Below are 23,915 nucleotides of genomic sequence, written 5' to 3' on the forward strand. Positions count from 1 at the left end.
GGATCCGACCAGCTCGTGTGCAGGCAGCCTAACACAAAGGGGTGGAGCAGAAACTAGAAAATGGCCAGTTCCTGCCAGAATCAGGTTAGAGAGGGAGAGGACCAGTGCAGCAGAGCGGAGGTGCTGCTGGCCTAGCAAAGGCCAGAGTCCGACAGGGATGACAACCCTGGACTCACACTGAAGCTGAAAGAGATGTTGGCTGAGAGAGCCAGATTCGTGGAGCTGCAAGGGCTGCTAGCCCAGGGTCTAGGGCAGACCAGGAGTCTGACCGGGAAGACGACCCTAAACTCTACACCCTGGTGGGGTGCTCATATGGACTGTGTAGTTCGTTATATGATGTGCTGTGATGAATAAAGGCTGGCAGGAGCCAGATAAAGAAATCCACATCTCCTGAGCAGTTATTACACATGTGGTGCGCCATTTCTATATGAGAGGTCTTCCGAAGCAAGTGTACCCCGCTTGCTACATGGGGGGTACATGGGTGTTATATACAGTCTGTATAGTATAGGGCCGGAATATGGGTGTTATATACAGTCTGTAAAATACAGGGGCGGTACATGGGTGTTATATACTGTCCGTATAGTATATGGGTGGTACATGGGTGTTATATACTGTCCGGATAGTATAGGGGTGGTGCATGTGTGTTATATTCTGTCCGTATAGTATAGGGGTGGTACATGGGTGTTATATACTGTCTGTATAGTATAGGGGTGGTACATGTGTGTTATTTACAGTCTGTATAGTATGGGGGGTACATATGTGTTATATACTGTCCGTATAGTATAGCGGTGGTACATGTTTGTTATTTGCAGTCTGTATAGTACAGGGGTGGTACATGTGTATTATATACTGTCCGTATAGTATAGGGGCAGTACATGGGTGTTATTTACAGTCTGTATAGTATGGGGGGTACATATGTGTTATATACTGTCCGTATAGTATAGCGGTGGTACATGTTTGTTATTTGCAGTCTGTATAGTACAGGGGTGGTACATGTGTATTATATACTGTCCGTATAGTATAGGGGCAGTACATGGGTGTTATTTACAGTCTGTATAGTATGGGGGGTACATATGTGTTATATACTGTCCGTATAGTATAGCGGTGGTACATGTTTGTTATTTGCAGTCTGTATAGTACAGGGGTGGTACATGTGTATTATATACTGTCTGTATAGTATAGGGGCAGTACATGGGTGTTATTTACAGTCTGTATAGTATAGGGGTGGTACATATTTGCTGTATACTGTCCGTATAGTATAGGGGTGGTACATGTGTTATTTACAGTCTGTATAGTATAGGGCCGGTACATGTGTGTGTTATATACAGTTTGTACAATACAGGGGCCATACATGTCTGTTATATACAGTGTGTATAGTATAGGGGTGCTACATGTGTATTATATACAGTGTGTATAGTATAGGGGCGCTACATGTGTATTATATACAGTCTGCACTATACAGCGGCGGTACATGTCTGTTATATGCAGTGTGTATTGTATAGGGGCGGTACGTCTGTGTGTGTGTTATATACAGTATGTATAGTATAGGGGCAGTACATGGGTGTTATATACAGTCTTTATAGGATAGGGCTGGTACATGTGTTATATACAGTCTACAATACAGGGGCGGTACATGTGTGTTATATACAGTGGGTCTAGTATAGGGGCGCTACGTGTGTTATATACAGTGTGTATAGTATAGGGGCGCTACATGTGTGTTATATACAGTGTGTATAGTATAGGGGTGCTGCATGTGTATTATATACAGTGTGTATAGTATAGTGGCTGTACACGTGTTATGTAGAGTGTGTTTAGTATATGCATGGTACATGTGTGTTATATACAGTGTGTATAGTATAGGGGTGCTGCATGTGTATTATATACAGTCTGTATAGTATAGTGGCTGTACACGTGTTATATACAGTGTGTATAGTATATGCATGGTACATGTGTATTATATACAGTGTGTATAGTATAGGGGCGCTACATGTGTGTTATATACAGTGTGTATAGTATAGGGGTGCTGCATGTGTATTATATACAGTATGTATAGTATAGTGGCTGTACATGTGTATTATGTACAGTGTGTATAGTATATGCATGGTACTGGCGTCACGTGACAACACTGTTAGTACTAATTACCATCGTTTACATCTGCCTGTTCTTTTTGCACTGCACATGACCGAGCTGGGCCACGTTCTGCCATTGTCAGGGAGAGATCAGAGCCACCTGTGACAGCCATCTTGAGAACCCCTTTGTCTCCTCCGCATTACCAGGCCTCCTGTTTGGATGCCACAAAAGCCTTGGCGTCATGAACAGGATGATGCCTCTGTGCCGCACAGGTTGGAAGGGCCAGTAAAGGACTTTTTGATTACGCTAGCAACTTCACTTGGGACACAAAGTATGTTCAGAAAATGCGCTACAAGATGAGATAGGAATATGTAGTGTTGCCTGGAAAGGGGACTTACTGGACATTCCTGCTATGACCGAGGATGCAGGTACAAAAAGGGAGGTTTAAGATGCCACCCAGGTAACCCTTCTTACCTGCCACAAAAAGCCCGTGAGTTGTGAGAGAAAAGTAGAGGGGAGGGAAACCCCCACTGTGGAGCTGCAAGAGGGAGGAGCCAGGAGCCACCCTGAGGCGGAGTCAGCAGTGCGCTCAGAGGACTCCGAACAGTGCGTTGGAGTTAGAGGAACCTCAAATGATTGGCAGTGAGGACTCGGAAGATATGCAAGGTGTGCCATCCGGCTATACACCTGCAAACATCCATAGTACTTTGGGGAAGAGAAGGAGATACAGGACCTTTTGCCCTTCATCGTAGACAGGCAGGGAAAACCGTCTGACAGAAAGAATCAGCATCCCCTCTCATCAAAACACCCTCATTCCTCAAATAGTGCCAAGGGCTCCATATCTGTGTAGATTAATCATGAGCACCCTTAGACCAACTAGATAGTTCTTCGCTCTTAGACCAACTAAATAGTTCTTCGCTCTTAGACCAACTAGATAGTTCTTCCATGTTGAAGATAAGGTCACCCTTCTCTCTCCATTGTGTCAGTGACGGGGGAGTTTTTTTGGAGTCAATGAAGAGGTAGCCACATCTAAAAGGAAGGCAATTAGTTTGTGCTTTACCGGATGACAGGTAGCGGAGGGTTTCCATAGGAAGAACATCTCAGGTGTAACCATTAGGTTTGGGAAATTGTCCTCAATACTCTCTCTGCCCCCTTCCAAAAAGGTGTCAGTATCGGACATTCCCACTAAATATGTAGATATGAGCTTGCTTCTGTGTTACACCTTCAGCATTTGCCATGAGAAGCCGATTTGTATGCATAGAGCCCTTTCGATGTGCGTCTGAGGTCTGGTTGTTTTGTACTGCTTGAGAAAATCCCCAAACACTCTAGTCACATAAGCCTTCTGCAGGAAGGAGAGGGTAAGGAGAGGGTCTGGTCAGGCACAAGGGTTTGTAGTGTAACCAAAGGCGGTTTATGAGAAAGTACCTGCAGGTCACCTACATTAATACCCACTCATTCCTTCCAAATGCTAGTGGTGCACAAGTTAGATACAGTGTCTAGAAGCTTATAAATACCCCCAATGGGGTGATTGGTGAAGGCCTAGGAGCCAGCACCTCTTTTAGTCCGTCCAAGGTCTCGCAGGGTCCCCTGATCAAGGAATTGAAGCCCTTAGATCTGTATTTGCTCTTTGAAGGAAACCAAAAGTCGGCTATCAGGGTATCTCCGTATGAGCCCGCTTCTATTTCCAGATAAATGTTGTGGTTACCTTTTCAGTTGTATTTCTGGTTCCATTTGTATTGTTAGTTGTGTCAGGTCATCACTTCACGGGCTCCTATGGAGATAATCAGGGCCCAGGAAGAAGACTGTGGGGCCGCCTTTATCGAGGCAATGACTCCGCTCCTAGGCAGGGACCCTTCACCCTGCCTGCTAGGCTAGGGCTAGGCCTCCTTCTCCTTGGAGTGGTGCTACTGATTAGCACAGCGTGGTGTGCCTCTATTTCTCGCAGTGTGTACGTTACCTGACGCCATGCTGAGCGTAGTATTCTTGCTCCGCACAGGCTTTTCATCTGGTTTACGTTCTTCTGCTGTGGTGGGCACTGTTTTTCAGTGCATAGTATTAGCAACTGCAGTGTTGTGAACGTCACCCTGCATCCACGTGGAGTGTGGTGCTTGCGTGCCGCAAGGACGTGACAACCTGATCCCTGACCGGTAGGGCCAGGTCCATCCAATAACCAATCTGGATGGCCCTGTAGTAATCATAGATACTAGGGAGGTCAATGCCCATCTCTAAGCCGGTCCTAACCATTAGGCTATAGGCCAGTCTGGGTGTCCTCTCTCTCTCCAGACAAACCCTGAGAAAGCTGAACAAAGAGATTGAAAAAACCTCACATGAAGATGGATGGGGAGCGTCCGAATCTTATAAAGAACTATTGGAAGCACGTACGATTTCAATATATCTATCCTGCCAAACCAGGATATGAAAGGCAGGGGATACTGTCGCACAGGGGCGTACCTAAGGGGTCAGGGGCTCGGGTGAAAAAGTTCAGCTCGGGGCCCCCCCTTGGGCCTCCACCCCACACTCCCCCGTACCCATACCTAGATCGTGCTGCATACATGATCTCCCCCTTGGCGTGATTTTTCCAAACATGATGCATTTCCTTAACATGATAATTTGTTTGTAGCCCCGCAGGCCGCTCTCACAAACACTGCTTTTTACCGCTATTAGCGCGGTGTCCCAAGCGCCGTACTAACCGCGGTACAACACTCCCAGAGCTTTTAATGAGCTTACTTAAACCTGCGCTCGAACACGGTGTTTCTAACGCTGTGATTTTCGAGAGCTGTCTGTTCTATTTTTGCGTTGTTGTGGTTTTTAACACATCTCATCACCCATCACAATGATGGGGTGCATTAAAAAGCACCGTCAGACGCTGTAACCTGTGTTCAAAAACGCTGCTCGAAATCCTGGTAAAAATGCCACGATTTCAAGCTGCGTTTTCTGAACACGTGTCTATCTATCTATATACTATCTATCTATCTCATATCTATCTATATACTATATATCTATCCCATATCTATCTATCTATATACTATCTATCTGCTATCTGTATACTATCTATCTATTCATCCATCTATCTATACACTATCTATACACTATCTATCTATCTCATATCTATCTATCTATCTATCTATCTATCTATCTATCTATCTATCTATCTATCTATCTATCTATCTCATATCTATCTATACACTATCTATCTATCTCATATCTATACACTAGCTATCTCATATCTATCTATACACTATCTATCTATACACTATCTATCTATCTATCCCATATTTATCTATATACTATCTATCTATGCCATATCTATCTATATACACTACCGTTCAAAAGTTTGGGGTCACATTGAAATGTCCTTATTTTTGAAGGAAAAGCACTGTACTTTTCAATGAAGATAACTTTAAACTAGTCCTAACTTTAAACAAATGCACTCTATACATTGCTAATGTGGTAAATGACTATTCTAGCTGCAAATGCCTGGTTTTTTGTGCAAAATCTACAAAGGTGAATAGAGGCCCATTTCCAGCAACTATCACTCCAGTGTTCAAATGGTACAATGTGGTTGCTCATTGGCTCAGAAGGCTAATGGATGATTAGAAAACCCTTGTGCAATCATGTTCACACATCTGAAAACAGTCTAGCTCGTTACAGAAGCTACAAAACTGACCTTCCTGTGAGCAGATTGAGTTTCTGGAGCATCACATTTGTGGGGTCAATTAAACGCTCAAAATGGCCAGAAAAAGAGAACTTTCATCTGAAACTCGACAGTCTATTCTTGTTCTTAGAAATGAAGGCTATTCCATGCGAGAAATTGCTAAGAAATTGAAGATTTCCTACAACGGTGTGTACTACTCCCTTCAGAGGACAGCACAAACAGGCTCTAACCAGAGTAGAAAAAGAAGTGGGAGGCCGCGTTGCACAACTAAGCAAGAAGATAAGCACATTAGAGTCTCTAGTTTGAGAAACAGACGCCTCACAGGTACCCAACTGGCATCTTCATTAAATAGTACCCGCAAAACACCAGTGTCAACATCTACAGTGAAGAGGCGGCTGCGGGATTTTGGGCTTCAGGGCAGAGTGGCAAAGAAAAAGCCATATTTGAGACTGGCCAATAAAAGAAAAAGATTAAGATGGGCAAAAGAACACAGACATTGGACAGAGGAAGACTGGAAAAAAGTGTTGTGGACGGATGAATCCAAGTTTGAGGTGTTTGGATCACAAAGAAGAACGTTTGTGAGACGCAGAACAAATGAAAAGATGCTGGAAGAATGCCTGACGCCATCTGTTAAGCATGGTGGAGGTAATGTGATGGTCTGGGGTTGCTTTGGTGCTGGTAAGGTGGGAGATTTGTACAGGGTAAAAGGGATTCTGAATAAGGAAGGCTATCACTCCATTTTGCAACGCCATGCCATACCCAGTGGACAGCGCTTGATTGGAACCAATTTCATCCTACAACAGGACAATGACCCTAAACACACCTCCAAATTGTGCAAGAACTATTTACAGCAGAAGCAGACAGCTGGTATTCTATCGGTAATGGAGTGGCCAGCGCAGTCACCAGATCTGAACCCCATTGAGCTGTTGTGGGAGCAGCTTGACCGTATGGTACGCCAGAAGTGCCCATCCAACCAATCCAACTTGTGGGAGATGCTTCTAGAAGCGTGGGGTGCAATTTCACAAGCTTACCTCAACAAATTACCAGCTAGAATGTCAAAGGTGTGCAATGCTGGAATTGCTGCAAAAGGAGGATTCTTTGACGAAAGCAAAGTTTGATGTAAAAACAATGTTATTTCAGATACAAATCATTATTTCTAACCTTGTCAATGTCTTGGCTCTATTTTCTATTCATTTCACAACGCATGGTGGTGAATAAGTGGGACTTTTCATGGAAAACACAAAATTGTTTGGGTGACCCCAAACTTTTGAACGGTAGTGTACTAGCTATCTATATACTATCTATCTATCTATCTATCTATCTGCTATCTATATACTATATATGTATCCTATATCTATCTATATACTATCTATGTATCCCATATCTATCTATATACTATCATCCATCTATATACTATGCATCTATCTCATATCTATCTATCTACTCTCTATACACGATCTATCTATATACTATCTATACACGATCTATCTATATACTATCTATACACTATCTATCTATATACTATATCTTTACACTATCTAGCTATACATTATCTATCTCATATCTATCTATACACTATCTATCTCATATTTATCTATATACTATCTATCTATCTGCTATCTATATACCATCTATCTATTCATCCATCTATCTATACACTATCTATCTATCTATATACTATCTATTCATCTATCTATATACTATCTATCTATCTCATATGAGATAGATAGTATATAGATAGCAGATAGATAGTATATAGATAGATGGATGAATAGATACATAGTATATAGATAGATATGGGATAGCTAGATAGTATATAGATAGATATGGGATAGATAGATAGTATATAGATAAATATGGGATAGATAGATAGTATATAGATAGATAGATAGATAGTATGTATATATAGATAGATAGATAGCAGATAGATAGATAGCAGATAGATAGATAGTATATAGATAGATAGTATATAGATAGCAGATAGATAGATATGAGATAGATGCATAGTATATAGATAGATTGTATATAGATAGATTGTATATGGATAGATAGATGGATAGATGGATAGATAGATAGATAGATAGATAGATAGATAGATAGATAGATAGATAGATAGATAGATAGATAGATATGGGATAGATAGATAGACAGTATATAGATAGATATGGGATAGTTAGATAGATAGTATATAGATAGATATAGGATAGATAGATAGATAGTATATAGATAGTATATAGATAGCAGATAGATAGATATGAGCTAGGATAGGATATAGAAAGATAGATACAAGTATATAGATAGTATATAGATAAAGGAGGGAGGGAGACAGACACACACACACATATGCACTTACCCCAGGGCCCGGTCCACTTCTCCTTCATGTGACAGCAGCAGCAAGCCAGCAACTCAGAAGCTTCCCGTTCAGCAGGAAGCAGGGGGCAGCACATGATCCCTGTGCTCTGCCGCCCCATGTGACTTCTTCCCTCCTCCCCTGAAAATTTTGCTGCAGTCAGAACCGCCAGCGATTAATGCACTAAATGTGCATGTTGGTATTGCAGAGGGCGGCCTCGGGGCCCCCTGAGCGTGGGGGCCGGGTCGCCATGGCGACCCCAGCACCCCCTGACGCTACGCCTATGCTGCCGCAGAAGGCGCTTTACCTGAGCTAAAAGGGGCTGCAAGTAAGGTAGGAATAGGTCTTCTGCTTTCTTGGTAAGCCTGACTCCCAGGTAGTTCAATGACGTCTCTGACTAAGAGAAAGGGGAACAAGCCTTCAGAGCTCTACAGCGGGCTGCAGGAATGGATACATTTAGGACCGTGGATTTTGAAAACTTAACTTTGAAGTTGGATATGAACCCCTCCCGCTGGTTTCACAATGGAATCAGAAACGGAAGAGCCCACGCGCCTGTTGGGACCTAGCGGTGTGGAGGACTAAAGAAGGACACTTGGACACTTTATTTTTGTTGTTGGACTTCTAAGCTACAGGTATAATTTGAGATTTTTCTTCAGATTTTTTGCAGTAATATAGCATGGTTTCCTTATTTTTTTTATTCCACGTGGTAATATGGGGCTTTAAAGTTAAACTCCACATGGACTGTTATTGCACTAAGTTCCAGTGTGTTTTTCTGCGCATTGTTTGCTTAATTTGCCTAATGATATTTAGTATCATTCTTATGTTAGTGTGGGGAGTGCTTAATGAATATTTTTGAATGAGAGTGCATGAGATTTATAGTAACGTTATAAGTAAAAGTACAGGAGTGGAGTTAGGAGAGCCTTATAGTGCAGACCGGGGGTATTGTTCCAATGGGATTTAGTCTAATGTGAATAAATGTCTAGAGAGGAAGGTGTGCTGAGGCCCATTTAGACACAACGATTATTGCTCAAAATTTGCTCAAAAGCCATCCCATGAGCGATAATCGTTGTATGTAACTGCATTGACATCCTGCAGTTTTCGTTCTCCCGTCGCTCATCATTGTCTCTCATTGTTGTCTCTCAGCCTGCTGACGATGAGCCTTATCATAGTAACATAGTTCGTAAGGCTGAATGAAGACAATGTTCATCTAGTCCAGCCTGTCTAGCCTCCTGTTTTGTTGATCCAGAGGAAGGCAAAAAAAACCCCCAAGAGCAGAAGCCAAATAGCCGTTTTGGGGAAAAAAATTCCTTCCCGACTCCCTAATGGCAATCAGACATATCAGGAATTCACAGCGGGATACAGCGGATACTATTGTAATGTCTGGGCTCTTGCGGTGTGACGTTGGTGGTAGTCAGGGAGACCTTGCAATGCTCTACTAGGAGCAGGCACAGGAATTCACTTTGACAACTCTGTAGGTAACAAGTCTCCTATATGGAGAGTGTAAATTGGATGCTGGGTTGCAGCGACGCTGCTGTTACGGCACTCTGCCCCCCGAGCGCCAGGTGGGGTGCCCTGAACTTACCGCACCCACTGTCCCTGCCTACTTGCCTCGGCCCTGGCTAACCCCAGGCGGACAACTGGACGGCGGTCCCTACCCTGGCTAGGGACCTGGCGACTGCTCAAGATGGATCTAACTAGTAGGGGACAGAGTGCCGACAGAAAGGCAGATGGAAATGACCGACAGAAAATGCAGAGCAAAAGCAAAGCTGGAGAAAAGGAGCTGACAAACAAACTAGAGGCTGAACTGAGACTAGCTACAGACAGGACCTACTAGACGCTGACAGAACCAATAACTGGCAGTGAGCTCAGGACACTGCCAGCCTTATAAGTACAAGACTCCGCCCCGGGGAGGAGAGTGGGAGGAGCCAGCTCCCCCACTACTGCACAAGAGAGGTGGAGGAGTGCGGGCGGCGCCCTACGGGCGGACACGCCGCCGCACGCCAGCCGCTCCACGTCGTCGGGAGAGCCCCGACGTCAGAGCTCCAGGACGCCGGAGCCGACGCCGGAGCGGCGCGCGCTGACCGCGGGACCCTGCGCCTCCCTGCATGGTAACAGCTGCCCCCTAGCTCTGCCTACTACTACTTTCTGTATATGTAACTGGTATAAGAGATATGATGAACCAACAAGTATAAGCTTATAATAAGACTGCCTACCTAGTATTTAAGAATCTGTTGTGATGTCACAAGTCCGTCTAGGTTTGAGAACCTTTATGTCTCCTAGACTCATTTGTGTCGACACTGAATAAATGTTTGTTCATTTCCTATGTCCCTGGGTATCGTATTGGATGTCGGCTCCTATTTCATTACCAGCAAGAGAAAGTCATCTTGTAGATATGAGACCTTTTTATGGCTAACAAAAATACATGATGTAACGAGCTTGCAAACTTCTCAGGTTCTTCTTCACCAAAATGGAATAGATCTGAAGAGGCATGAATATTTATACATACTTATGATAGGGCAAATACATGGAATAAACTGAATATAAGGAATTATTATATAAGGAATAAACGGTCTTTAGTGTACAGGAGGCTTCTGTGGCCGTGAAGACTTCAGCGCTGGCATCAGTGTATGCCCACCTGACCGGATTACGGCACTAGATGCTGTGCTGACTCACCCAGGGACCACAGCTTGGGCTCGGGCGCTCTCGCTCATGGCTGCAGGCTTGCTCATGGCTCTGGCAGGAAGAAGGACCTTCCAAGAGTCCTTCCTCACAATGGCTCACCCGTAGCATACCTTCTCCATACTCCACTTCCTAGCTTCTCCCCACCACATCCCGCACTGCACGTACCTTTGCTCTGCCTGATTTCCCGCAGTCACTGCACACTTCCCGTCTTCCTGTATGGGGCCCTTTCTTCTCTCCCTCTACTGTCCAATCACTGGCTCCCTCTCTGTCACACCACTGTCTATCAGCCAATCCCAAAAACCTTCACACGGCAGACTGGCCAATGAGAAATGGGGCTGCCAGCAACCAATAGTAAGGGTTTATTGGACCCTGTTGCTATTCAGATTTCCCTTCACTTTATGGGCAATACATTTAACCCATTGTGAAATACAGGTGACTGCTTGAACCACCTCACCACAGGGACAGCTTTATGTTGGACTATTCTGGGTCACTACACCAAGACAGATCTATATGGTACCAGGCAGACTCCACTGACCATAATAGGGTCCATCCACTTCCACTCAGCCCCCCCAGCATATTCAGGGTGAAGGAGATGTCGCTAGAGATGTGGAGGGTGATAGTGATGGTGATGTAGGCTCTCCTGGACTCTGGTATATTATAGGGTATTATCCGTACATACTATAAGGTTACCTATAAACATCCGTACATCGTTGAGTATCATTGTCTGTTCTTTGTCTCCTTAGGACTTTGGGCCCGGACTTCCCTCCTGTCGCTGCTCCACTTACTGCTTTCTCTCATGTTAGTGGCCTCCACTATTGGACTGGCGGTGAAGTGTAAGTGATGCCGGGAATGATGCATTGTGGGTAATCTTCAGGGTTGAGCACATCATTGGGTAGGAATAGTACATAGGACTCTGGTGTACTGGTACTTTGGGGATCAGGTCACACTTGCATCATAAAGAGATTTTTTTTGTGATCTAACCCAGGAAAGGATGAGAAACAGATCTGTCTCATTCTCCTCCCTCCAGGCTCCACGCTGGGTCACCGCTAAAAAGTTCTTCCTCCGTCTTCCACATGGTGCTCCTTTGCTTAAAGGAGATGTCTCGAGGAAGCAGTTAAATTTTTTTTTTGCCCAGTCCCCCCCATTAAGTACACATTACTAAGCCCCCCTGTAAATGACATTTCTAGCTGGTTTGTACTTACCGTTCCAGCGTTTCAGCAACTTATAAAAGTTTTCTCAAGATGGCCGCCGGCTCTTTCCCCGTCGCTCGCTGCAGCCCGACGTGCGCGCTCCCGAGACGCCGTCAGCTGTGTCTCCATGGCAACCGGACGCATCGCAGCCGCCGACCAGACGCCCCGCAGCCGCCGACCAGACGCCCACCGCCAGGCAGCAGGTAAGGCGCTAGCCCCCGGCTCCCCAGCGCTAGACCCTCAGCCCAGGTGAAGGCCCCGGAGCCCAGCGCTAGGTTCCGGAGCCCAGCGCTAGTTCCCCCGGCCTAGCGGCAGCCCCCCCCCGGCCTAGCGACAGCCCCCCCCGGCCTAGCGACAGCCCCCCCGGCCTAGCGCTAGTTCCCCCATCGCAGCGACAGCCCCCCCCCGGCGCAGCGCTAGTTCCCCCGGCGCAGCGCTAGTTCCCCCCCCGACCCATCACTTACCTGGGACGCTTCTCGGGGCTGCTGGGCTGGGCTGGGCTGGGCTTCTCCGCTGGGCAGCTCCAGTTTCTGCACCTTCCTCTAACAGAGGAAGGTGCAGAATGGCCGCTGCAGCGCGCTCCCGAGCAGTGACAGCTCGTCTGCGCATGCGCAGAAGAGCTGTAGCGGGGAGCACACTGAAGCGGCTCGTGCTGAATAGAGAAGACCGGACTGCGCAAGCGCGTCTAAAAAAGCAAGCTGCCGGCGAATTTAGACGGAACCATGGAGACGAGGACGCTAGCAACGGAGCAGGTAAGTGGAATAACTTCTGTATGGCTCATATTTAATGCACAATGTACATTACAAAGTGCATTAATATGGCCATACGGAAGTGTATAACCCCACTTGGTTTCGCGAGACCACCCCTTTAAGTCCTCTCTCTTCCTTCTTCCTCTATTCTAACTCGCCTCCCACTTCCTCTCCTAACTCCACCTATTTCCCACTATGCTCACTCCCACTTAACCCTTTTGATCCCTGCCCCCCAGTCCCCTGCATCTACATTATGCATTTTGCTGCATGCAATATTTTTTTAATTGTTTTATAAATATTTACAAAGCCTCCTTCTCCTCATTAATATTATTAAAAATTCTAAACATGTCAGTAATTTTTCTTTCCTTTTTTGTTTTAGTTCCAGTAGAGACTTTACCAAGTAATTACCTCATCACTCCTACAATACACTGCAATCCCCTGTACTACAGTATATTATGCTACCACAATACAACTTGCCTCTGTCATTAGGAGTACTAAACATGGCAGACCTGGATGCATAGAATTGCCATGATATCCTCTTGGCACCCCCATGATTGTGTTGTAGGGGGTGATGGGATGACATGAGGAGCACCCAGCCTGTCTGGGCACTCAGCTGGCACCTGCCTGTAGTGATAAACCCCCGCAACCTTTGAACTTTTAGATTTACCTGTCTGAGAATAGAGGAAATGAGAACAACTTATTACTCAGTGTGAGAATGACCTGTGCGCCCCTCGGGTCACTTTCATGCCCAGTGCAGCGGCTCAGCACCCATTCAATCTGGTTGACTACTAGTAATACCCTCCTGTCTCATTACTGATATTTACTGACAGGTGAACCAGAACTTATCAGATATCAATGTATAAGCGAGGGGCCATAGATGATGTCGTCCTGTCATTTACATGTTCTATTCTTGTGGGTAGGTGGGAGGGTCATAGATGATGTCATCATGCCATTCACATGTCCTATTCCTGTGGGTAGGTGGGAGGGTCATAGATGATGTCATCATGTCATTTACATGTTCTATTGTGGGAGGATCATAGATGATATCGTCATTTCATTTATGTCAGATTCTTGTGGGAGGGTCATAGATGATGTCATCATGCCATTCACATGTCCTATTCCTTTGGGTACGTGGGAGGGTTATTGATGATGTCATCATGTCATTTACATATCAGTGATTCCTTCATTTCCAGATATGGATGTGTCCCATCAGTTCCACCATCTTTCTGTAAATCACACAGAGGTCACGCAGAGGCTTCAGAGGAAGGAGAAGGATTTAGCAGCCGCAGAAAACATTCTGGAAAGTATCCGGAAGGAGACAAAAGAGTTGGTTTGGCATCTTAATACATCATTAGTGGCATATCGGCGGACCTCCAAGGAGTCTACTGATGAGAAGGTGCAGTTGGTCAGGGACAAGGAAGTCCTTAATAAGTCTTTACTGCAGTGTCAGCGGACCTCCAAGGAGTCTACTGATGAGAAGGTGCAGTTGGTCAGTGACAAGGAAGTCCTTAATACGTCTTTACTGCAGTGTCAGCGGACCGCCAAGGAGTCTACTGATGAGAAGGTGCAGTTGGTCAGTGACAAGGAAGTCCTTAATAAGGCTTTACTGCAGTGTCAGCGGACCGCCAAGGAGTCTACTGATGAGATGGAGAGACGTCTGCAAAGTGTAACGGCACAGATGGAAAAACAGCAGAAAGGTACGAGATAAATAACCGGCCGTCATAGTGGATGAAACGGCTCATGATGCAAAGCATTGTGGATGGAAGCCGGTACCGGCATCAGGCGGGGATCAGAGCTACAAGAAAAAGGAGAAGAAAGGGAAAGGCAGAGAAGAAGGAAGAGGGAAGCCAGAGTAGAGGAGGATAAGACAGGGATGTGGGGGCAAGGGTGTTGGGGAGAATGATCAGACTAATGAGTGCAGCTCTGGAGTATAAGGCTGCCTGTCCACGGAAGGGACAGAATATCTCTAGCGATATTCCACTGCAGGAGAGGAGGGGGGAGCACTACAAGGTCCCACAATGAGTCTATGTAAATGATAGGCTCACAGCTGAGAATTGCGCCATGCCACGATTTTAATCACGCGAGCGGAGAATTGCTATGATTCTCCGCTCGTGGACGTCGGGCTGCACTTTCCATAGTTATCCTATGGAAAGTGTGTCATGCGTGTTATCGCCGCGGATCTCGCTATGATATGTTGCCCGTGGACAGGCAGCCTAATACAGGATGTAACTCAGGATCAGTACAGGATAAGTAATGTATGTACACAGTAACTTCACCAGCAGAATAGTGAGTGCAGCTCTAGAGTATAATACAGTATGTAACTCAGGATCAGTACAGGATAAGTAATATATGTACACAGTAACTCCACCAGCAGAATAGTGAGTGCAGCTCTGGGGTATAATACAGGATGTAACTCAGGAGCAGTACAGGATAAGTAATGTATGTACACAGTGACTCCACCAGCAGAATAGTGAGTGCAGCTCTGGGGTATAATACAGGATGTAACTCAGGAACAGTACAGGATAAGTAATGTATGTACACAGTGACTCCACCAGCAGAATAGTGAGTGCAGCTCAGGAGTATAATACAGGATGTAACTCAGGGTCAGTACAGGATAAGTAATGTATGTACACAGTGACTACACCAGCAGAATAGTGAGTGCAGCTCTGGGGTATAATACAGGATGTAACGTGGGAGCAGTACAGGATAAGTAATGTATATACACAGTGACTCCACCAGCAGAATAGTGAGTGCAGCTCAGGGGTATAATACAGGATGTAACTCAGGAACAGTACAGGATAAGTAATGTATGTACACAGTGACTCCACCAGCAGAATAGTGAGTGCAGCTCAGGAGTATAATACAGGATGTAACTCAGGGTCAGTACAGGATAAGTAATGTATGTACACAGTGACTACACCAGCAGAATAGTGAGTGCAGCTCTGGGGTATAGTACAGGATGTAACTCAGGATCAGTACAGGATAAGTAATGTATGTACACAGTGACTCCACCAGCAGAATAGTGAGTGCAGCTCTGGAGTATAATACAGCATGTAACTCAGGAGCAGTACAGGATAAGTAATGTATGTACACAGTGACTCCACCAGCAGAATAGTGAGTGCGGCTCTGGAGTATAATACAGGATGTAACTCGGGCTCAGTACAGGATAAGTAATGTATTTACACAGTGACACCAGCAGAATAGTGAGTGCAGCTCTGAAGTATAATACAGGATGTAACTCAGGATCAGTACAGGATAGGTAATGTATGTACACAGTGACTCCACCAGGAGAATAGTGAGTGCAGCTCAGGAGTATAATACAGGATATAACTCAGGGTCAGTACAGGATAAGTAATGTTTGTACACAGTGACTCCACCAGCAGAATAGTGAGTGCAGCTCAGGAGTATAATACAGGATGTAACTCAGGAGCAGTACAGGATAAGTAATGTATTTACACAGTGACACCAGCAGAATAGTGAGTGCAGCTCTGAAGTATAATACAGGATGTAACTCAGGATCAGTACAGGATAGGTAATGTATGTACACAGTGACTCCACCAGGAGAATAGTGAGTGCAGCTCAGGAGTATAATACTGGATATAACTCAGGGTCAGTACAGGATAAGTAATGTATGTACACAGTGACTCCACCAGCAGAATAGTGAGTGCAGCTCAGGAGTATAATACAGGATGTAACTCAGGGTCAGTACAGGATAAGTAATGTATGTACACAGTGACTACACCAGCAGAATAGTGAGTGCAGCTCTGGGGTATAATACAGCATGTAACTCAGGAGCAGTACAGGATAAGTAATGTATGTACACAGTGACTCCACCAGAAGAATAGTGAGTGCAGCTCTGGGGTATAGTACAGGATGTAACTCAGGATCAGTACAGGATAAGTAATGTATGTACACAGTGACTCCACCAGCAGAATAGTGAGTGCAGCTCTGGAGTATAATACAGGATGTAACTCAGGGTCAGTACAGGATAAGTAATGTATGTACACAGTGACTACACCAGCAGAATAGTGAGTGCAGCTCTGGGGTATAATACAGCATGTAACTCAGGAGCAGTACAGGATAAGTAATGTATGTACACAGTGACTCCACCAGAAGAATAGTGAGTGCAGCTCTGGGGTATAGTACAGGATGTAACTCAGGATCAGTACAGGATAAGTAATGTATGTACACAGTGACTCCACCAGCAGAATAGTGAGTGCAGCTCTGGGGTATAATACAGGATGTAACTCAGGAACAGTACAGGATAAGTAATGTATGTACACAGTGACTCCACCAGCAGAATAGTGAGTGCAGCTCAGGAGTATAATACAGGATGTAACTCAGGGTCAGTACAGGATAAGTAATGTATGTACACAGTGACTACACCAGCAGAATAGTGAGTGCAGCTCTGGGGTATAATACAGGATGTAACGTGGGAGCAGTACAGGATAAGTAATGTATATACACAGTGACTCCACCAGCAGAATAGTGAGTGCAGCTCAGGGGTATAATACAGGATGTAACTCAGGAACAGTACAGGATAAGTAATGTATGTACACAGTGACTCCACCAGCAGAATAGTGAGTGCAGCTCAGGAGTATAATACAGGATGTAACTCAGGGTCAGTACAGGATAAGTAATGTATGTACACAGTGACTACACCAGCAGAATAGTGAGTGCAGCTCTGGGGTATAGTACAGGATGTAACTCAGGATCAGTACAGGATAAGTAATGTATGTACACAGTGACTCCACCAGCAGAATAGTGAGTGCAGCTCTGGAGTATAATACAGCATGTAACTCAGGAGCAGTACAGGATAAGTAATGTATGTACACAGTGACTCCACCAGCAGAATAGTGAGTGCGGCTCTGGAGTATAATACAGGATGTAACTCGGGCTCAGTACAGGATAAGTAATGTATTTACACAGTGACACCAGCAGAATAGTGAGTGCAGCTTCTGGAGTTGGGTGTGTGCTGGTTAAGCTCTGCAACTTCCAGGGTGTGGTCAGAGAAGGAGGTTTTGCTGAGTTTGGATCCCAGAGAAGGTGCACTTTTCTGGGCTTTGTTGGACATGGAGTACCGCACCTCCTCCCCCCGGGGCCACTTGGGGGGAGGGAGGGAAGTGATGGCAATGGCGGCATCAGAGTCTTCCGAAAAAACTTTGCCACGGGTGCCAGAAAAGCCAGCAGCCCGCAAGAAGACAGGAGCTGCTGGAGGTAAGAAGAGACTGGGTCCGGGCCGTGGCTGCAGCAGCGTGGCTCCGTTTGTCAGCACGGCAGCTTCTGACAGCACCGGGAGTGAGATGGTTACGCGCAGCCAGACCCGCAGGAGAGCAGGTGAGCCGCAGATACCGGTAAGCACGGGAATGTGGAGTGACAAAAAGAAGGAGGAATCTGTGATTGAGCTGGCCTCCAGGCTGGCTAAGAACATCACCGACTACAACTTTGCAGGGAAAATGTTGGTGGTACAAAAAGGGAAGCTCCGTGACGCCAAAATGTTACTGGAGCAAAAAGCTTCTAAAGACAAACAGGCAGAAGCCAGGTCAGCGATAAAAAAGTGCAAAGACTGCATAAAGATGTGGGAAGCGGTGAGGGCAAAGATCCTGGAGGAGAGCGGGCCCTTTAAAGAAAAAATTCTGAACGACGACCGGTTTGCTAAGATGGCGGCAAGGTGCAGTGACCACGAGCAGACCGAGTCAAGTGATGGTGAAGCCTCAGATGAAGAGTTTGAGGATGTGCAGGAGACCCTGGAGCAGCCTGTGTGCTCTCAAGACTTGGCACCAACGCCCAGAGGCACTACAAGTCCCAGAGGCAAGCTACCTGAAGAGATTGCGCTGCCTTCCACCTCAGGGGAATCTGAGGTGGAGGAAAGAACAGGGAGATTGCAGCTACAGAAGACCCCGCAGCCGGAAGCCTCTGTACATATGGAGGGCTTCATGTTTGGCGACGAGTTGCCAGAGCAGGACACAAAGATAAAGAGAAAGAAAAAGAAACCGGAGAAGCTGCAGGAAAAGCTTGTGTTCGTTCCTGGGAGCTCTGGTCTGGCTGCGAAGTCGGATCAGAGTTCTGACCCCAAAAACCCCCCTGGCTCGGGCTCTGTGGTGGGCCTGGAGCGGGAAGTTGGGGAGAAAAGGGCCCAGCTGGTCAGACCCCCTGTCCCTGTGCTAGTTGGTAACAAGGGCAAGGAGATCAGTAAGAAAGGTGCAGTAAAGGCCAGTACAGATGCAGGTCGCGGTACCGGCAAGGAGGGTGGCAGCGGTGCCACTAATGCAGCAAGTGCTGCCTGTGATGCGGAGGGGGCTGTGGACCTAAAATCTGGGGTCTCCCATAATTTGGGAGCAAGTCAGGCCGGATCCCGCGCCTCCAGTGATGCGGAGGCAAAAAAGAAAAAAAGAAAAAGTAAAAACACAAGCAAAAATCCGGAGGTTTTACCATCTACCTCTGGAGAGGCCAGGACCCATGGACCACATGATCCAAGGAAAAAAGTGGTAGATCCGGGGATGAATGTGCGAGAGCGTGCGGCAGATGTAAGGGACAAGGCCGAGGGTACACGTTCCTCTGCAGTTGCTAGGCCTCCAGGCACCTCGGGTACCCCTGGCGGCCAGGAATCTGGAGGCCCAGGGGATAAGGTAGTTAGGCCAGAGGGGTCATGGGGTCCAGTCGCCCCTCCGGCGGCGACAACACCTGGTAGGAGTTATGCCAGTGTCGCCGCTGGAGGGGAGGGGTCCTCCTTGTCTCCAGGCTCTAGGGAGGGCGTTTTGCAACAGCGTCTCTTGGAGGCTTTACGGAAGGGGGAGAGTACAATCACAGTTGGAGGAAGAGAGGTGGATCTATCTCTCTGGAAAGAGAGACATGGCTTGGGTGCCTTCCGAGAGCAAAGGGGGGAAACCGTATGGTCCCTACCGACACCCGGGCAGGACGCAGGTCGTAGGAATGTGGTCCGTCTTCGTTGGAGAGGCAATGATGCATGCCCCCCGAGGGCAAGGGTAGTGGAGCTTCTGCTGAAGATGGGCTTCAGGGCGGTTGACATCTTTGCCCTGATCCATCCCTACGGCACGTCTGAGTTTGACATCAGTTTCGTTCGCCCAGAGGGCCTAGAAATCTTCTGGGGGAATTACGAGCTGGTGAAAAACGAGCCCGGTTGGCGAGACTTTGCCATCCAGGTGGTGTCTCGCCAGAACGGTATCAAGAAGGTGACCGTTTTGACTCGTAATGAGTCACTTTCTTGCTTTGACATCATGACGTGGCTCAGTAGGTACGGAGAGGTGACGGAGATGCCCCAAAAGAACAGGGATGAGCACGGCATATGGTCTGGGGCCTGGACGTTTATGGTCAAGCTGAAGCGTTTAGGAAACTCAGTGGCTCACATACCATCTGCAGCCTTCCTCGGCAGGGATCGTATCTTGGCCTTTTACCAGGGGCAGCCGAAGCTCTGCCACAGGTGCGGCGACCCCTCACACTTGAGCGCCGCTTGTAAGACCTTGAAGTGCGCTCTGTGTGGGGGTCTGGGTCATCTAGCCGCCTCCTGTGCGGAGATTAGGTGTAACCTGTGTGGTGACCTCGGTCACCCGTTTAGTCGCTGCCCACGTTCCTTTGCCAATGCGGTCTCAGCACCTACTGATGGGGGTCATGATGTGGCCTCTGGGGGTGAGGGGACCAGCAGAGGTGGAGGAGCTCAGGAGCCAGTGAAGAACCGCCAAAAGACGCCTGCGGAGCAGAGGCGTCAGGAGAAACGCAGACGGAGCAGGGAGCTGACAGGAGCGCCCACAGCAGGTGGGTCGATGGTGGCCCCTGTTCCAGAAGCAAATCTCGCGGCTGAGGCTTTGAGGGACAGCGATTTAGATGAAGAGGACAGGAGGATCCAGAGGGAGGAGACCAACTCTGCAGATTCCTCCCACTGCGAAAGTGTGGATGAGGAAGGCAAGAGGTGGCTAGAGAAACGGCGTAAGCTAGGTGCCACGAGGAGGAAACGAAGGGGGGATTCAAGATCTTCTCCCACCCCGGGCCAAGTACTGGAAGGAAAAGCCTGCTCACCTCCAGTTGGACTCTCCAATAGGTTCCGAGCCCTCCAAGACATCTCTTCCTCCTCTTCTGAGGGGGAGGCGGAGGGCAAGGTCCCTAGGGCAAAGGAAGGGTCAACAGGGGGCGCTGAGTCTCCACCTCGTGAAGGCATAGTTCCTTCCGGGGTGGAGGCTACTCTGGAGCCTGGAAACAAGGACGACGGGGTCGGGGGATCCCCTGCTATGGACACAACTGTGTCCAAAAAAAGAGGTAAGGGGCTTTCCTCTGACCCCGAGGAAGCGGGTGTGAGGAAGAAAGCCATCTAATTTAATCACTCATGATGGCGGCACCCACTCCGCTGACTCTGGCATCAATTAACGTTGCCAGCATTAAGTCTGATACGGCTAGATTTGCGGCCTTTGATTTTCTCGGCCGCGTTGAAGCCGACATTTTATTTTTGCAGGAGACCAGGCTGTCTGACTTGGCAGCCGTACATAAGGCAAAAAGGGAGTGGAGGTCAGGCCCTTCCTACTGGTCTCTTGCGGCCGAGCCGTATAGCGGAGTGGCGGTTCTTTTTACCGCAGCGGTTGAATGCCGACGAGTTATTGAATCAGAAATGGGAAGGTGCCTGATCTTAGATGTCCTCATGAAGGGACAAGAATTGAGACTTGTCAACATCTACGGTCCCCAGTCAAAAAAGGACAGGAAGAGTCTCTTTATGAGGATCAAGCCCTACCTTTTTACCAGCCGCCAAGTTGTCTTTGGAGGTGACTTTAATGCAGTCACAAGAGCCCGCGATAGGGGAGGCTCTGGAGACAGGCGGTTGACTTTTGACAGCGTCGCACTTAATAGCATAGCTAGCGAGGCTCGCCTGGTGGATGTCCACATCCGGCACACCCCAGGCCACGAGGGGTTCACCTATTATAGAGGTCAGAGCAGGTCTAGAATAGACAGGTTTTATTTGAAGGAGGAAGCCATCTCTTCACCAGTGTCCGTTGTTGAGGTGGAATTCTCCGACCACTGTCTAATATTGTTTTCTCTGAATGTTGCAGAGACCCCCCGGATGGGCAGAGGTTTTTGGAGACTGAATTCATCACTCCTGGAGGAAGCAGAGATAAGACAGTCCTTTGAGGATTTTCTGCAGAGCCAGGTACCATTACTGGATCTCTGTAGCAGTAAGTCAGAGTGGTGGGAGATGTTCAAAAGGAGGGCGGCGAGGTTCTTCCGAGAGCTCTCCAACCTCAGATGCCTGGACAGGTACCGCCTGTACAACGGCCTGAGGAGGAAACTCGAACATCTCGTTTCGACTGGAGGTAGCCGCGAGGAGATCTCCAGAGTGAAATCTTTGCTCAAGAAGTGCCAGTATGACAGACACGCATCCTTGGTTTTTGAGAGGGATTTCGGGAAGTACCGCTCGCCCGACCCTTACAGAAACTGTAGGATGTCAGTGAATAGTAAAGTGGTCACTGGACTGATCGATAGTACAGGATCCCTGAATCGATCCAGATCAGGGATTTTGGAGGTCGTCAGATCCTACTACTCGCAACTCTTGGGAAAGAGGGATCTAGATTCGGAAGTAATGTCGGCTTTCCTGGCTGAAACTGTCCCTGAGCCGGGGGTAGACACCTCTCTTGATGTTTTGACAGGAGAGATCAGAATAGAGGAAGTTAAACTGGCGATTGATGGGCTCCGGCTCAAAAAATCGCCAGGACCGGACGGACTAACATCCGAGTATTATAAGACCTTCAAGGACCTCTTGAGTCCCCTCTTGACGGAGGTATTAAATGAGTGTCTTTCCTCGGGCACTCTGCCAAAGTCAATGAGGAGGTCAGCTTTGATCCTTCTGTCAAAGGGTAAAGACTCGAGCCGTATTGAGAACTGGCGTCCCATAGCACTTCTCAATACGGACAGGAAGGTTCTGGCAAAAGTGCTGTTTAATCGGTTGGTCAAGTTTGCACCCCGGCTCCTCTCGGGCGCCCAGCATTGCTCTGTTCCAGGCCGTAGCACCTTTAGCGCTGTTCTTGGTGTCCGGGAGGCAGTGGAGCAGGGTAGGGCTGGTCACTGGGAGGGGTACTTGCTGTCCTTGGACCAGGCCAAAGCGTTTGATCGGGTTAACCACGAGTACCTCTGGTCAGTCCTTCTGAGATACGGCCTGCCAGTGGGGTTTGTTGATTGGCTGCGAACATTGTATGCAGGGGCTGAGACTTTCCCGCTGGTGAACGGTTGGCTTGGCCGCCCTTTTAAGGTGGGGTCCGGTGTCCGTCAGGGCTGTCCTCTAAGTCCCCTGTTGTATGTGTTTGCGATAGATCCCTTCCTTAGGAGGGTTGATTGTGGACCTATAGCAGGGGTCGGGATGGACCGGGTGGTGCCGGAGGCTACCCTGAGGGCAGTGGCATACGCCGATGATGTCACGCTCTTCGTATCCTCAAGGGAGGAGGCGGAGTTTGTGTTGTCAGAGGTGGATGGCTACTCAGAGGCATCTGGGTCCAGGGTCAACTGGGATAAGTGCGAAAGTCTCTGGTTAGGAAGGGGGGATCCTGTGTTTGATCTCCCGGACACTCTTCCGGTGCCCCAGACTTCAGCAAAAGTTCTTGGCATCAAATTTGGCCAGGGGGATTACCCCATGCAAAATTGGGTAGACAGGCTGGACGGTGCCACTCACAAGGTCAATCAGTGGAAGGGTTGGTCTTTAACCCTTCGGGAAAGAGTTAGCTTGATCAAAACATACCTGCTCCCTTTATTCATCTACCTGGGCAGCGTATGCATTTTGCCAGAGCCTCTCTGGACCCGGGTCTACAACCTGTTCTTCCTAATGTTGTGGGGGAACAGGTTGAACCTGATCAGGAGAGATGTTACATACCGCACGAGGAGACTAGGGGGGTTGTCTATGGTCAACCCTGTGGTGTTTCTTGTAGACACCTTTTTTAAGATCAACATAGGCAACCTCTGGCAAGAGAGGGCTCCTCCGTGGGTCTACTCCTGCCGGGGATGGTTTCGGCCCTTCTTCCAGGAATGGGAGACAGGAGGGCGAGTGAAGGACCTTCGCACGCAGCACGGACATCTCCCGGCTTACGCTACCTTGGTTCTGAAGGTGATACGCCGGTGGGGTCTGGGGATGTGGGAGATCAGGACTCTGACGAGGAGGCTCCTCGACGAAAGAGTCCTGTTGACCCATTTCCAGAAGCCCCTGGCGCTCAAGGACTGCCCAAGTCGGGACC

The 23,915-nt window shown here is 47.6% G+C and overlaps 1 protein-coding gene across 1 annotated transcript in view; it reads left to right on the top strand.

Annotated features, from left to right (window-relative positions):
* LOC136627220 (B-cell differentiation antigen CD72-like) overlaps window positions 1-23,915 on the top strand; it is a 102,148-nt gene that overhangs the window by 43,082 nt on the left and 35,151 nt on the right. The window contains exons 3-4 of the mRNA XM_066602150.1: window positions 11,501-11,590; window positions 13,890-14,393. Of these exons, the coding sequence (XP_066458247.1) occupies window positions 11,501-11,590; window positions 13,890-14,393 (594 nt within the window). The remainder of the gene's footprint in view (window positions 1-11,500; window positions 11,591-13,889; window positions 14,394-23,915) is intronic.

Source organism: Eleutherodactylus coqui, chromosome 5, assembly GCF_035609145.1.
Source record: "Eleutherodactylus coqui strain aEleCoq1 chromosome 5, aEleCoq1.hap1, whole genome shotgun sequence".
Lineage (NCBI taxonomy): Eukaryota > Metazoa > Chordata > Amphibia > Anura > Eleutherodactylidae > Eleutherodactylus > Eleutherodactylus coqui.